General features: G+C 50.1%; 3 protein-coding genes across 3 annotated transcripts; 2 read left to right on the forward strand and 1 right to left on the reverse strand.

Moving 5' to 3' along the window:
• The first annotated feature begins 161 nt into the window (after positions 1 to 161).
• Positions 162 to 2821, forward strand: F4817DRAFT_192197 (uncharacterized protein). Its single transcript, XM_049298472.1, has 3 exons — positions 162 to 917; positions 982 to 1692; positions 1748 to 2821. Exons 1-3 carry the CDS (start codon positions 241 to 243, stop codon positions 2616 to 2618), a joined length of 2259 nt encoding a protein of 752 aa, XP_049156932.1. The 5' UTR covers positions 162 to 240; the 3' UTR covers positions 2619 to 2821.
• On the reverse strand, positions 2821 to 6291 carry F4817DRAFT_192201 (DUF221-domain-containing protein). Its single transcript, XM_049298473.1, has 7 exons — positions 5955 to 6291; positions 5786 to 5839; positions 5637 to 5734; positions 4393 to 5588; positions 3952 to 4337; positions 3882 to 3903; positions 2821 to 3829 (listed from the first exon to the last, which is right to left on the reverse strand). The coding sequence occupies exons 1-7, from the start codon at positions 6021 to 6023 to the stop codon at positions 3024 to 3026; spliced, it is 2631 nt and encodes an 876-aa protein (XP_049156933.1). The 5' UTR covers positions 6024 to 6291; the 3' UTR covers positions 2821 to 3023.
• Positions 6292 to 6752: 461 nt separating this feature from the next.
• On the forward strand, positions 6753 to 9737 carry F4817DRAFT_344587 (alpha/beta-hydrolase). Its single transcript, XM_049304165.1, has 8 exons — positions 6753 to 7369; positions 7427 to 7468; positions 7545 to 7801; positions 7867 to 7981; positions 8036 to 8502; positions 8614 to 8822; positions 8889 to 9502; positions 9556 to 9737. Exons 1-7 carry the CDS (start codon positions 7053 to 7055, stop codon positions 9228 to 9230), a joined length of 1749 nt encoding a protein of 582 aa, XP_049156934.1. The 5' UTR covers positions 6753 to 7052; the 3' UTR covers positions 9231 to 9502; positions 9556 to 9737.
• Positions 9738 to 14469: the final 4732 nt, after the last annotated feature.

Below are 14469 nucleotides of genomic sequence, written 5' to 3' on the forward strand. Positions count from 1 at the left end.
CTACCCATCATATTTGAGTGATTGGAGCCACGAAGGACATCAACAAGTACTTTCATTCACAGATTATCAAGTAGGGTATAGGCCTGGTGGAAGGTGATCATATATCTGTACGCCCCTAAGCGCTTTTCCGTAGGAACTGGCCTCCCTTTCTCTAAAATCTTGCCTCATCTTTCTACCGAACCTGAACTTACCAACGCTCTCAGAAATACAAACAGCGAAACTAGGGAAGCTAGAGCCACGATGGACACCAAAGACATTTCCGATTCTGAAGAACATATGGCCTTCATCAGACAGAGCAAAGAAAATGCAGAGCGAGCACAGCGTCGCAAGGGCGAAAAGCCTCGAGATCATCCCCCACCCAGCTTTCTTGTTCTACAATTCATAATGAAGCTTAATCAATCTGCTAGTATGGGTGACAAGGCGAACCACAAGCTCTACACGTCGCAAGTACCACCATATTATCCCCCCTGTATCCGTTCCGTCCAGGATCTCAAGCCTCTGATGATATCAGAAATGATGCTTGAGAACCACCATCGGGGGAGCTATGCTTTGGTCCGCGTCTTGACGCCACCCGATCGAATGACTGCCGTCATGGCTATCGTTGAAGACGAGGAGGGTACCGCGATCTTGCTTCAGCTCTACAATCAGCCCGAAGAATCTAAGGTTGCCAAAGAGCATATTCTGAAGGCTCAAGATATATGCATCATTAAGGAGCCTTTCTTCAAGGTTACCAACAGTGGCTCATATAGTTTGCGGGTCGATCATGTCAGCGACATTATCTGGCCCGAGGATACCGACAATCGTGTTCCTCTAGAGTGGAGAAAACGATTTATAAGTCTCGATGAGAGCTCTGAGGATATACGTAGGGAGGGAAATGAGGCAGTTCAGAAGAAGGACTGGGCCAAGGCGGAGCGCCTGTGAGTAATTACTCGTAGAAAACATTATACGTTTGATAGCTTAGGGTACTGATTAAACTCACAGGTACACGGATGCAATACGCGCTGCTAATACTGCTAAGGAGGAGCAGCTGGCTCACCTTAACCGTTCTCTCACCAACCTTTACCTCGACCGGCCAGAGAAAGCGTTCAGCGACGCACAAAAGGGCAATATGGGCGATGATTCTCCAATGGAAAAAGCCTTATTCCGAGAGGCCAAGGCTCTCTACGCACTAGGGAAGTTTCGCTCTTGCTTGGAGAGACTTATGCTCCTCGTGCGTTCCAACCCCAAGAACTCAGGCGCATTGGCCGAGATTAAGCGAGTTAAGCAACGTCTCCGTGAGGAGGAAAAAGGATCGTATCAATTCGGCAGCATGTACAAACAGGCTGAAGATACTCCGCCCTTGATTGATTGCGCAACATACGTTGGGTCAGTGGCTGTCCGTGATTCACCCGGTCGGGGCAAGGGTCTGTTCACCACGAAGGCAGTCAAGGCAGGGGAGCTTTTGTTATGCGAGAAAGCTTTTGCGTACAGCTATGCTGGTGATGATAACAATACTGGCAAATCGAACACGACGATTTTGATGAATTGGCATACCAACATCATGTCCATGGGCGGTCAAGCAAACCTCATCACCCAGATTGTTCAGAAACTATACCATAACTATGATGGGGCGAAGGTATTCACTGAGTTGCATCATGGTGACTATACCCGTGTTGCGATATCTAAAGTTGACGGCGTTCCCGTGGTTGATACGTAAGTCTTTTTAAGAATCTGCATACAATAGATGATAATTCTAACAACAATGTAGATTCCTCGTTGTGAAAATTATTCAGTTAAACTCTTTCGGGGCCCCACGCACCAGTTACAAGTCAACCATGTTGACTATGATCAATCAAAATGGAGAGAGAAAGGACAAGCCTGCTGAGCATACTACGTGTGGCATCTGGCCCATCGCATCACGCATCAACCATTCCTGTATCACTAACTGTTATCGCACCTTCATCGGCGACATGCAAATCGTGCGGGCCAGCCAGGACTTAGAGGCGGGCACGGAGTTGCACTTCATGTACCGTAGCCCCGGGTTAAACGAGACCTACGAAGAAACCCAGAAGAAGCTCAAAGGAAACTGGGGATTTGTCTGTAACTGCGCGCTGTGCCTTTACAAGAAGTCCACGCCTCAAAGTATCACTAAGAAACGCAAGGCTTTATTCCTCTCCCTCAAACCCTTGTTGAAGTGGGATTTTACGCCGGCACAACTCAGCCGAGCGAGAAAGATACTAGAAGACTTGGAGAAGACGTACACAGCCAAGCAGGATGCGCCGCCGGTGGTGCGCCCCGAGTTGTCGGGGCCTTACTTTGGGGCAGGCGCAGATCTGATCTCAAGAGGTAAATTTACAGATGGTCTAGAGATGATTCTCAAAGGGCTAGAGACGCTCGGATACGTCGTTGTGGCCCGCCCACCGAGGGACATGGGGGCCGGGAAAAAGGCAGTGATGGAGATAAAGCGCTGGGGAGAAGCCAACAAAAATACCGTCTGGGCACTCTTGAGTATGATGCAGGCTTACGAATTTCTTGCCCCTGAGCTCTGCAATATAGTCAAGGGGTATGCCCATGTCATCTATAGCATATGCTGTGGCGAGAGTGAGACCATTGGTAAAATCTTTCCGGGTCTTGCGTAGGTACAAGGTCGCCATAGCAGGGAGCACAAGGGAGAATATACCTTAATGGCTATTTAAGAATTCGGAAGGGAAGTGAGCTCACGATCTAACGTAGAGCCTCATGGCTAAGGATTATCTCATAGCTAACTTAAAACAGTTCACATCCCACCATATACGCTTCTTTATGAACCTATGTGATTCAACCATTCCCCCTTTTTTCGCACTTACCCACGTACCTAAGTACCTAAGTACCTCACATAAAAAAGGGGGTGCTGACATAATCATAATTATCCGCTCTTAAACAATATAAAATTTCTGATTCTAAGGAAACGGGCAATCATACCTTACCTAGGTAGCTCTGCGAACAATTTAACATCCTCATTAGGATGTAAACAATCTATTTGTAGGATAAAATGACTTATTTTCTCAATACGTCACATCCCTCTTCCAGATTGGCACCTCCTCAAACTCCTCAACGCTCCATCTAAGTTTACCCCTCTCATTAAGCCAGGCGCCCTGATCGCTAGCCTTTAGACCATGTTTCTCGTTTTCCGTAATCTCGTTCTGGCTAACGCCCATCGGATCTCTTGCGATCCAGATCAAAGGCGTTGGACTTGTGAGGGCCGGATTTAAATATGCTTTCTGGACTTGCTCTTCTGTGTACTCCGGGACGTTCTCTTCGCCATTGGATAAGTCTCCATCTTGCAGCCATGTTCTCATGGCCTGGTATGAGGCGAAAACTTGCGGTTCCAAAAAATGTGCTATTGGGTCTAGAATGCGCTGCGCGATGGTCTTCGGAACATTTGCCTGTTGTCCTAGACGCTGAATCCGGGATGTTGAGTGTGCCTGCCCTTCTTCTGCGGTGGCTAATAGCGGTGTGGATTCGTCGTCTCTCTCGGTCAGCGTAGCTAAGTCGGCCGGTAGGAACTGTTCAAGCGGCGCGAGGTACTTGTTAGTTAGCACGTTATAAAGTATCGTCGCGATAAACAAGAAACCAGTTATAATAGATGGACCAGTTGCTCTTCTCAAGCCGAAAAGACCTAATAAGGACAACTCGGCTATATAGACACCCGTGAGAAGGTGCTGCAATGCGAGTGTATAAGCCTGGCCTTTGGTATCTATCTTCGGCTGGATGACGAAGAGGAGGTTGTAGCGGTAGGAGAAGTAATACAGGGCTAGTCCGACAGCCGCGAAACCTAGTACTAATGGCGCGATACACGAGTATGCAATTGCTATGAAGGATGAGCGGATAAAACCGAAGATAAGGATAAGTTCTATACTAACCGATGATTGCAAAGTTGGCGAACTGTATAAAGTTAGCGCTGATCCATATTCATTGTACAAGGCCTCTCACTTTTGGATACAGCTTGCCCCATGCGATCCCTTTCATACTTGTATATCGGTTAAATTTCTGGCGCGGAGTTTTATCGAAGAAATAGTCATAGAAAAGATAACTTAGCAGATCCGAGTAGTTAAGTAAGTTATCAGCAGCGGAGGTAGTGCCCTGGACAATAAAGTAAGTCAGGTAGAAGTTTGACGCCTTTGGAAGCTGCCTCGCTAGCAGTTCGGGGATCGAGGTGGGATCTTGGGCCCTTTCCAAAAGCTGTGCAGCCACGGGTGCCGCCCCGGAGAAAACTGCAGTGACAAGAAATACTTGTGTCACTTGGAAGATGTAGTACCATCTTTGGACCTTTAGTTCAGCAGCAGTATTGGTAGGGCTACCAGTTGATTTGAATATGTCTGGTACTGGTAAGCATATCTATCCACGATTGAATCCGGACGACTAAATCCTTACATCTAAATATGCTAGGCACTAGCTTGCTTAGCCAACTCGTCGCCAATGGTGGTATCAAGCCAGATAGCAGACCGATGACTGGTTCTGGTAAATCCTTCAAGAAGCTCAACCATTCGACATTATCCGCAAGATAGCTGATGTTAGAGATTAAGCCGATGATACCACTCGGAATAGACCAGAAAACTATTAGAGCTATAACAATAGCCATAGCAGTCCCCTCTCCGGAGATACGGCGAGCAGGCGGTATAGTAAGGTTATTCCATATGACTTCTTGGGGCGAAACACCAGTATACCTGGGACCAAGGGCTAACAGGTTGCTGGACGCGACTTGCTGACAGGCCCGCTGAGCCTCCGCACATGTCTTAAACTCGACGAATACTGAAGCTGATCCGTTAGTCTCACCAATTTCATATGAATTGCGCGCATCCTCGATGCTTGCTTCCTCCTCTTTTATCTTCTCACGTAACCACTCGATACTATCGACTTTCTCATTTAGTGGCGATACGTCCGGTTTATGTCGCGGTCTTATTGATTTCTTAACCAAATCTTCAAGATTATCGTATTGCTGGTGCTCATTCTGTGCATGTGATTTAATTCGTTTTCTACCTTCATGGTTGGCCTTCCGAATTAGAGTCATCTCCGCAGCCTCAAGCTGCTCGATTTTTGATTTACGTTTCGAGACTAGATGCTCTAGCGTGTCGACTTTAGTCGCTGGCCAAAGGCGCAAAGCTCCATCTCCAAAGTACCGATGCATATTCTCTTCGTCGAGTGCATCTCTTGGGGCTGATAGGAAGAGAACGGTGCGTGAAGAAAGGCGGTTCGCAACAGGCTTCGACAGAGTCCAGGCTTGACGGAGGCCAATGAGCCAAAGTCGCTCGCGGGCAACTGTAAACATAACGAAGCTGAAAAATACGCAAGCAATTATTGCGTGGGCGTATAGATGTCCCCTTTTCTTGACGTTCCCAATGCTAACCTTATCCAGTTCGGTTGAGGAACCACCACCGGTCGCGTTCACCGGCATGAGAATAGGCCACGTGAGACAACAACCAACGAAGCAGATGAAGATAATTATTCGCAGGAAACGGAGATAGAGATACGCATCCAGAGACTGGTGATATAAGATGAACTTATCCGGAACCTTGCGCATGGTATGGATCCAATTGAAATACGACTGACCAGCAGAAGGAGTCCGGTCCCTACAAGAGATTTAGTATCATGGTGATAAGTCAGAGGCAGATACATACTTCTCCGGTATGCTTTCGATGAAGGTTCGGGGAGCATAGATATTGGGATACCAATGCCGAATGACGATGAATATTGCAACAAAGATGAGGCCCGTTACCTTCCTGGCTTAGCAAGTGTACGAAGTTTGAAGATATATATATACACTTACCCATGTGGGGACAAACGCAGAGACTATGGCGGCCAGGGATGCCGAGCCTTTTGGCTGTAGTGAACGAGATGTTAGGCTTTGTTTACAGACGATAGTCCGTATACGATAGGTGAAGATCTCCACGAGAGACGACTTCACCAGGTACACCACGAATCATAAGAATGCTTACCTTGGCGTCCATAGCACTTAAACTACCATTGACTTGGCTAGGATCGTATATGATTTTGTCAAACTCCATTTTCGCGATTCGCTTGTCTTAAACCAGAACACGTTGTACTCTTTGCAGTCTAAGCAAGTGATCGAGACTCTTGAACTCCGACACGTAGGCTACAAACATAACGAGTTAACTACTGTTAATTAGTAACGAGCTGTAAATGGCTGGAGATAACTATCTTTTCTAGCAGGTAAGCAACATAATATTGTATATGAAAATTATAACATTGGAAGTGGTGCTGTAGTCAATTATCCAACTTATGAAAATACAATTGTTGGTTTGAAATGTTGATGACGTAGATGTATTGTACGAAGTACAAAGTACGCGTTTTAGCTGGTGCCGCGTAAATGAGAGCTGGGATAGTGTGGCTTGCGGTGGCTTGACATATACAGCAAACCACAAACTGCTATTTTTAAATCCTCTTAGAAGCATAATGCTTCTAAAAGACTTCAACCTACCAGTTGACTTCTCCTTTTCCTTTCCCCATCTTTCTTTATCCTTAAGTACTTCAATAGCCTTAAAGTAGTCTTTATATTAACGTATTTACGTCTAGAAGTCTCCGATAAACTATTATAAACTTCAATATAACTTAAATCTATACCGTAGTTACCTAATTATTTAACGTGATAGGTTCTACTACCCCGGCTATGCGTACATCTTTATGGTAAAGGAGGCGGTGCAATGTCACCTCTCAGCTCTCTCAAGCTTAAACAACACGGCGTATATGCGCTTAAGTGGAGCCCCACGCCGTCTAGCCATTCAGCGAATAGCTTCATTAGCCCTATGTATATTACGGCGTATCTTTACCTGCTAAACAGGGCATTTTCTCGAATAAAATGCTGATAGGTGAGAAATTAGATGGCCGTCGCGCATAACCTAGCCTCAGCTCGTGACAGTTGTAATTTCTTGGCTGGTGCGTCATTGCTTTGGGAGACCATGGGAGCATCATGTATACTCACTCATATTTAAACCCCTTTTCCCATCCTGTATTACAATCCAATATTCCATCATCGCAACCCTATCCCAAGGCAAAACTAGATATCGTGAGCCACGATGATTTCCTTCCGGGGCGCGTTACAGCTTTCCTTTATCACCTTGTCTCTTGCCCAACCCCATGGGACTTCAACACTTCAATGGGGGCCGTGCAACAAGACCGAAGTTCCCAGTGACGTCCCTGTAGACTGCAGCGTTCTGATGGTACCTCTCGACTACACCGAGCCAGATTCTGATGAGAAGCTACAGCTTGACCTTGTCAGGATTCCTGCCCCTGTGAAACCCTCCAAAGGAAGCATCCTCTTCGATTTCGGCGGACCTGGCGGTACTGGACGAGATGAAATAGGCATTAAGACTTTGGCGGATGAGCTATTAGCGTAAGTTTAGGAGATATAATCTTTGCTCTGGGTTTGTTATACTGATGTCTCTTTTAGACTTACTGGCCGTCAGTTTGATCTTATTGCATTCGACCCACGGTAGGATTTTATCCTTGTCCCTGCTATTCCTGGCCTGAGATATTTGAGACATTACTAACGACTCCGGAATATACAGCGGTACTCATGGCTCGAAAATTCCTATCCAATGTTTCGATAACGAATATGACGCCTGGTCATTCTATCTGGACGTGATACCTGCAAATAGTTCCGATGTGGAGTTGGGAAAGCAGTGGGCACATGCGTCTATGCTTGCCAACGCCTGCCTCAAGACACATAACAAGACCGGAAGTTTGATTAGTTCTGCCTTTGTGGCAAGAGATATGATGCAAATCGTAGACGCTCTTGGGGAAGATGGGATGTTACGATACTGGGGTATGTCAATACGTACTGAACTTAACAGCGGTGTAAAATATAGTAGAGCTGACAACGCATGCTAGGTTTCTCATATGGCACGACATTAGGGGCAACTACAGCTGCTATGTTCCCTTATAGGATAGGAAGGATGGTCCTCGACGGTGTACAAAACCCGCACGAGTATTACCATGCACAGGCGTAAGTTATCGATCGGCTACTGATTCAGGATACTAACAATTGATGTTATCACAGAGACTTCGAGGAATTTACAGATGCGGACGCGGAGTTCTCGGCTATGTTTACAAGCTGTGTTGAAGCTCGCGAGAACTGTGCGTTGGCTAAAGGCAGCAACAAGACGGCCGCTGAGCTCGAGCAGGCCGTCTGGGATCTCCTCGACGCTGTCAAGTACAACCCAATTCCTCTCAGGTCATTCATACTCGACTACACCAGCGTGAAATCTCTTCTGGTACAGGGTCTCTACGATAGTTCCTCTTGGCCGGGTATTACTAGTATACTCAATGCGATCATGACCGAGCAGTACGATGTAGTTAACAACGCTTTCGAGGCTTTGATGCCCACAACCTCCATTGATATATTCAAGCAGAGTCAACAGCCGCAGGTACTTGCTTCCATACACTGCAGTGATAACATGGTGCGAAGCAAGACGTTTGATGACTTCGTTCCGGCTATCCAGCGTCTATACAACACTAGTAGGATCAGTAAGTAACCTTTGGTACCCCTTAGCGTGAACAGCTCAGTATAAACCGAGTCATGCGACTTATTTTTTTGTCGTGTTTATCTCACATTTGATGCTAACCATACGATTATAGTTGGAGATGGGCTGATATTCTTATACAGCGCCTGCGCGCAATGGAAGATTGAACCGAAAGAGCGATACACGGGCGACTTCAACGTGAAGACGAAGAATCCAGTCCTCTTCATTGGTAACACTTTCGACGGGCTCACCTCCCTTGTTTCAGCCAAGAATGTTAGCTCAACTTTTGAAGGGAGTGCCTTGCTAACAGTCGATGGATATGGTGTAAGTTTTTTTTGAAATTTTAATTACAAGCACACTTAATGCTAACACTATCCGCCTTGCAAACAGCATGCCTCATTGGCCGCTCCTTCAGCATGCACTATCAGAACAACTTCAGCATATTGGGCAAATGGCACTCTACCTTCCGAAGGAAAGGTCTGTGACTCGGCTCCGTTGTATTCAGGAATCACCTGGGAAGATATTATACAGGAGGTATACGGTAATACTACGGCGCCTGCCAAACGCCAAGCACACCGTGTGCCAAAGTTCGGAGGCCCCCTAGCCCCTTCTTTCATTCCTAGGTACCTAGGTAATGGAACCTCGCAGATGAGACACGTCGATATTGTTATAATTGATTCTCTGTCCCCTATTCAGAGTATTAGTCTCCTGGTAATATTTGGGATTTCATAAAGAATAACTTGTTGGTCAAATTCACGATGTAGGTATTTACCTTTTCTGATTCTTTATTGTATTAATGCAATTGAAAACCATCAGTCCACTTTCCTGTCTGATTCTAGAATTCTGTCGATGTGCAACACGGGACCTTAAATGATTTGCACACCGTTTCTGAAATTTACTGTGGAATATTTTCTGAATTAGACAATTCGTTGGTGATTTGTCGACTATTTTGTTAAGTCATTATCAGAGTTCTAATCTGATTCCCGAACTCGTAGCTATAACTCCCTACTGAACAATTAGTATACCTTACGCAGTCCCACGTGTCATCAACAACGAACCTAGAATCATTGTGTAATGCAGCTCTGGTCATCATTACCAGCATCGGCCTTGTGCCTTTTAGGGTGAGGTGCCATGTCATTGAGGTCGTCAAAATCAGCCTCGTCATGTGCTCTTCTCTTCGACTGACTAGTGCCACTGTCGCGGTTATCCTTAGGTGGAAATACTCCCTCGAATAGTTTTCCAGCCTTCCTAACACCTTCCCTTGAATATTATTTTTCTTGGCAACAACTGTTAGTGTTTAACGTTGATCCACACGGTTTTCCTTAACACCCGCTGTAAAAGCGCCTAAACTCCAGAGCCTATCAGGCCCCCAGCATGGCCCCGCAGCCTGCCCCGGAGCCCGATGGCTTCCGAACGCCTCACAGAGGTAATCCTGCACTTCAGCAGATTATCGACAGAGGACCACAGGTCAGAGAAGCACCATTTACGCCCACGCAGCCTCCAAAAAGGAAACGAAACGCTCAAGTTCTCTCAGTTCGACTGGACTTGGGGAAGGCCTCAAAAACTGCACCGACAAATTCTACTAAGATTACTGGAATGCAAGCTTCCGCGCACAACCAGCCCGACAAATCCACAGCTACCGGCTCCCTACTCGCCATCCTAGCAGAAATGCAACGAAAACAGAACGCACGGCAGGAAGTGCTAGAAGACGTGGCACGCTCATTGGACAGCGTCGTAGCCTCCTGCGGAGACGACGATAAAAAGTCCTTCGCACGGGAAATTACCAAACATTTCTCGACATACCTGAACACCGCCTTGTTCGCAGGGGGTACCCTATGGAACCCCTCTAGCAGCTCTGGCACCGACCCAACCAACGCAGGCGCCCCCCTAAACAAGAAGGGCACCAGCAATATCGACACCAGGCGCTCATACGCCTCAGCAGCAGCCAGTGGAAACGGCGCTAGCGGCAAAGGGAGCAGCAAGTCGAGCACCGCCAGTGGGGCGGCGACCTCCCGACAGCGAGAAGACCTACGCCTTCTGGTCAGAGTCGCTGATGACAACATGGAGTGGGCCAAGAAGCAAACAAACTTCACCCTCAGGTCCGCCGTGGTCACCGAGCTAGGGATAGCACTAGCGGACATCCCGGACGTCTACCACACCGCCACGGGCTTCGCTATACGCCCCAGAAACGCAGAGGTCAGAGAGCGCCTACTGCAAGGAAAAGACAAGATCGGCACGGCCCTCCGAGCAGTTGCTATAGACCTGCCCACGAAGTGGTATAACTACGTGGTCCCGGAAGTCCCTGTAGCCGTACAGACATACACGGGCGAGCACATAGACGTCGCCCACCTCATCGACGACGAGGTACTCGCGCAAACGGGGCGCAAACCCGTTAGCATCCGACCCTCACGCCAGGGGGTCAACCCCCTTACTGCTACCAGCAGCTGGACCGTCTCCTTCCTGGAGAAACTTAATAAGCCGTTCAGGCTCTTTGGAGTCAGCTCATACTCCCGCCTAATCGAAAAGAAAGCCCCGCCTTCGATGTGTGAGAAGTGCCAGGGCTTCCACTCGTCCCGAAATTGCACCCGAACCCCACGCTGCGCGCACTGTGGGTTTAGGGTAGATGAGGATCACCAGCAACCGTGCCAGCGCCCTGAAGGCTGCGCAAACTGCTATGGCCCACACCCGTCGACCTACCCGGGATGCCCGGCCAGACCGACCCGACGCAACGGTAAGCTAGTCTTTCGGACACGAAAAGAGCTAGGCGCGATCCGCATGGCTGGATCCAAATTATACCGCATGGCACACCCCCCCGAGGGCGCTGAAGGCCCTGCGACCAACGCCACCAGTTCGCAACCCGGCGCAAGGCCGAGTGAGCAATCTGGTGAAGACTCCGAACCCGCCCCAGAACCTGCTCTGGAGCCCGCCCAGGCGAACGAAGGACAGGAAAGGAGCAGGAAGACGGGACGTAGAAGCGACAGAGGTAAGGGCCAAAAGACAGCCCAGGCAAGACCTGTCGCACCCGTGCCCCCCGAAATTGAAAGACCCACGATCACGGTCACACCAGGCACCCCTATCAGGGATGACGATGTAGACCAGGACCAGGGTCAAGACCCAGACGCTATGGAGTTCGAGCTCCCTCCCCCCCCCCCTCAGGACACCCGCAGCCACCGCAGGAACGCTGCCCGACGGAACTACAATATAGAACATATATATGCAGACCTCGGACTGGACTCAGAGGCCTAGACGGCCCCACGGGCGACGCCGGCAGAAACTCCTCAAAATAGCCCAAGGAAACGTTGGGAAGAGGTCGCCGGCACACACCGCTTACCTGCAATTGGCATGGGAAAGCGGAGCAGACATAGTTTTGGTACAAGAACCCTGGGTGAGCATCGATGGTAGCTGCCTCATCAACAACCACCCCGGCTACAACACCTACGTCCCAGTTGATTACTGGTACAGCCTTTCGACAAGACCCCGAGTAATCACCTACGTGAAGAAAGGGAACAGATACACAGCCCAGCAGAGCCGACCCTGGGTTACAAGGGACATACTCTGGCTGAATGTCAATGGCCTGAACGTGACCAACGTCTACAGACCGCCGAACGAACCAAACAGCGAAGCAACGGAAATACTGCTCAACTACATCCCTCCACCAAGATGTGTAGTGGCAGGGGACTTCAACGCGAAACACCCCCACTGGGAACCCGGGATCGAGGGCCACAACCGGGGGGCGGACATCGCCAGGTGGGCTGCCAACAACAGGCTAGCACTAATTTCGGAAGCGGGGATACCTACGCATACCGGGGGGCATGTCTTGGACCTCGCCTTCTCGAACATTCCTTTCGCAATGGGCGAAGTGGTGGACGCCCTGCACCCAGGAGCAGACCACGCGGCCCTACAGCTGACCGTCCCAGTAGAACGGACCCCCGAGCCGGAAAGGCACAGGATCACGGTCTCAGACGACGAGCTACCGACCTTCTCAGAGATAGTGGAAGAGGGGGCCCCCCTGCTCCCAGCGCTGCCTAGAAAACCCAGCGCCGAAGAAATAGATCGCGGCGCACAGGCACTAACGGACCTACTCACCAATGCGCTAATGGCAGCCGGTCGCTCGCCGAGCGGCAGGGGCCACAGCGCACCCTGGTGGAACGAGGACTGCAAAAGGGCGCTCAACGAGATGAGGCGCACACAGCTGAGGGATGGCTTCCCATCGACAGCGGAAAGACAAGAACTGCACAGGGTAGTACGCCTCGCGAAGCGCAACTACTGGAGAGGCAGGGTGGAGGACATTAAGAACGACGCCGAGCTGTACAAAGTGGTGAACTGGCACAAGCTTGGCCCGGCAATAAAGGCCCCCCCACTCCTGGTGAATGGTGCGGCGGTAGAGAAAACTAGCGACAAAGCGCAGGCCCTCCGGAGAGGCCTTCTCGAGAGATTTACACCAGACGACGACCTGGACGTGGACCCACTGGAGGTCCCAGTAGTCCCTAGAAAGATACTAGAGTGGGACACCACAATCACGCTGGAAGAGGTGGAAGCGACCACGATCTCCACCAAGAACACTGCCCCTGGCATCGACAATCTCTCGGTACGCCTCCTAAAAGCGGTGTGGGACCACATCGCGGAATATGTGCGGGTCATTTTCCAAGCTAGCCTGGGGGCCGGGCACCACCCCGAGCCTTTCAGAACAGCCGAGGTGGTGATGCTACCGAAGGTGAACAAGAAGGACTTTACAGACATCAAGTCATGGCGCCCGATAGCGCTCCTATCGTGCTTGAGCAAAGGCCTGGAAAGACTTGTCGCGAGAAGGATAGGGCGTATAGCCCTCCTCCACGAAATAGTCAGCCCACAACAGGCGGGGGCCCTCCCAAAGCGCTCCGCGACAGACCTCACGACGTGTCTGGCACACGACATAGAATACGCCCTCGAAACTCGCAGGACGGCGACCATGGCCACCTTAGATGTACAAGGCGCCTTCGACTCAGTCCTCGGCAAACGCCTTGCCGTACGCCTGAGGCAGCAAGGATGGCCGCCGCTCATGGTGAAATACGTACTATCCTTCATGACCAAACGCCGGGCCAGGGTACGGCTCGAAGACGCCGTCACAGGCCTTTTCGACGTACGGTGTGGGCTCCCACAAGGGTCCCCAGCCTCCCCTATCCTCTTCCTGCTCTACATGGCCGACGTGCTTCTAGACGACCCCCAATGCCGCTTCGGCTATGCTGACGACCTATGTGTCCTCCGAGTGGGAGGGTCTCTTGACGAGAACGTAGCGCAGCTTGAAGACGACATCAGACAGATACTCAGCTGGGGCAAGGACAACAAAGTCGCCTTCGCCCCCGCCAAATGCGAACTCATGCACTTCACCAGAGCCAGACACGACTATGCCCCGGATGTTCACATACCCGATTTCGACTTCACCATACGCCAGGTACGGGACAGCGAAGGAAAGATCGCGCCCATACGCTGGTTGGGCGTTTGGTTTGACCGGAAGTTCACCTTCCAACAACACATCTCCACCCTAGCAGGCAAAGCCGGACGAGTGGTGCGACACATAAGGAACCTTGCCAACACTGAGTTTGGACCCCCAGCAGAATCACTCCGCAAAGCGGTAGTCGCATGCATACTGCCGGCTGTTACGTACGGAGCAGAGACATGGTACGCGGGAAAGACCAAACTGCCCACGAACAACGCCCAGGCCAAAGGCAAAGAGGTCGGCACCAGACAAAACTTCCACATCACGGAAGTCGATAGGGTCCTGAATGGCGCCATAAGGGCTATACTCCCCATCTGGAGGACGACCCCCAAGGATACCATCTACAGGGACGCCGGGCTACCCACGGCAGAGATAGCCCTCGACAAGATCCGAAACAGGCTAGCCTTCAGGCTCAGAGCCGTCGACGAGCGACATCCTTTGATAGGCAGGCTGGCCCCGAAGCCCGTGACACGCGGACGCAATACCGGAGGCCTC

This window comes from Daldinia loculata (genome assembly GCF_022478755.1).
Source record: "Daldinia loculata strain CBS 113971 unplaced genomic scaffold F4817scaffold_42, whole genome shotgun sequence".
Classification (NCBI taxonomy): Eukaryota; Fungi; Ascomycota; class Sordariomycetes; order Xylariales; family Hypoxylaceae; genus Daldinia; species Daldinia loculata.

Bases quoted from the DNA above. Each gene is read 5' to 3' on its own strand.
- F4817DRAFT_192201 (XM_049298473.1), bottom strand. From the start codon at position 6,023: ATGGAGTTTGACAAAATCATATACGATCCTAGCCAAGTCAATGGTAGT. The intron at 5,840-5,954 runs GTAAGCATTCTT...CGTTCACTACAG, and splicing joins TAAGTGCTATGGACGCCAAG to CCAAAAGGCTCGGCATCCCT. The intron at 5,589-5,636 runs GTATGTATCTGC...AATCTCTTGTAG, and splicing joins ATCGAAAGCATACCGGAGAA to GGACCGGACTCCTTCTGCTG.
- F4817DRAFT_192197 (XM_049298472.1), top strand. From the start codon at position 241: ATGGACACCAAAGACATTTCCGATTCTGAAGAACATATGGCCTTCATC. The intron at 918-981 runs GTGAGTAATTAC...TTAAACTCACAG, and splicing joins TGGGCCAAGGCGGAGCGCCT to GTACACGGATGCAATACGCG. The intron at 1,693-1,747 runs GTAAGTCTTTTT...ACAACAATGTAG, and splicing joins GGCGTTCCCGTGGTTGATAC to ATTCCTCGTTGTGAAAATTA.
- F4817DRAFT_344587 (XM_049304165.1), top strand. From the start codon at position 7,053: ATGATTTCCTTCCGGGGCGCGTTACAGCTTTCCTTTATCACCTTGTCT. The intron at 7,370-7,426 runs GTAAGTTTAGGA...TGTCTCTTTTAG, and splicing joins TTGGCGGATGAGCTATTAGC to ACTTACTGGCCGTCAGTTTG. The intron at 8,503-8,613 runs GTAAGTAACCTT...ATACGATTATAG, and splicing joins ATACAACACTAGTAGGATCA to TTGGAGATGGGCTGATATTC.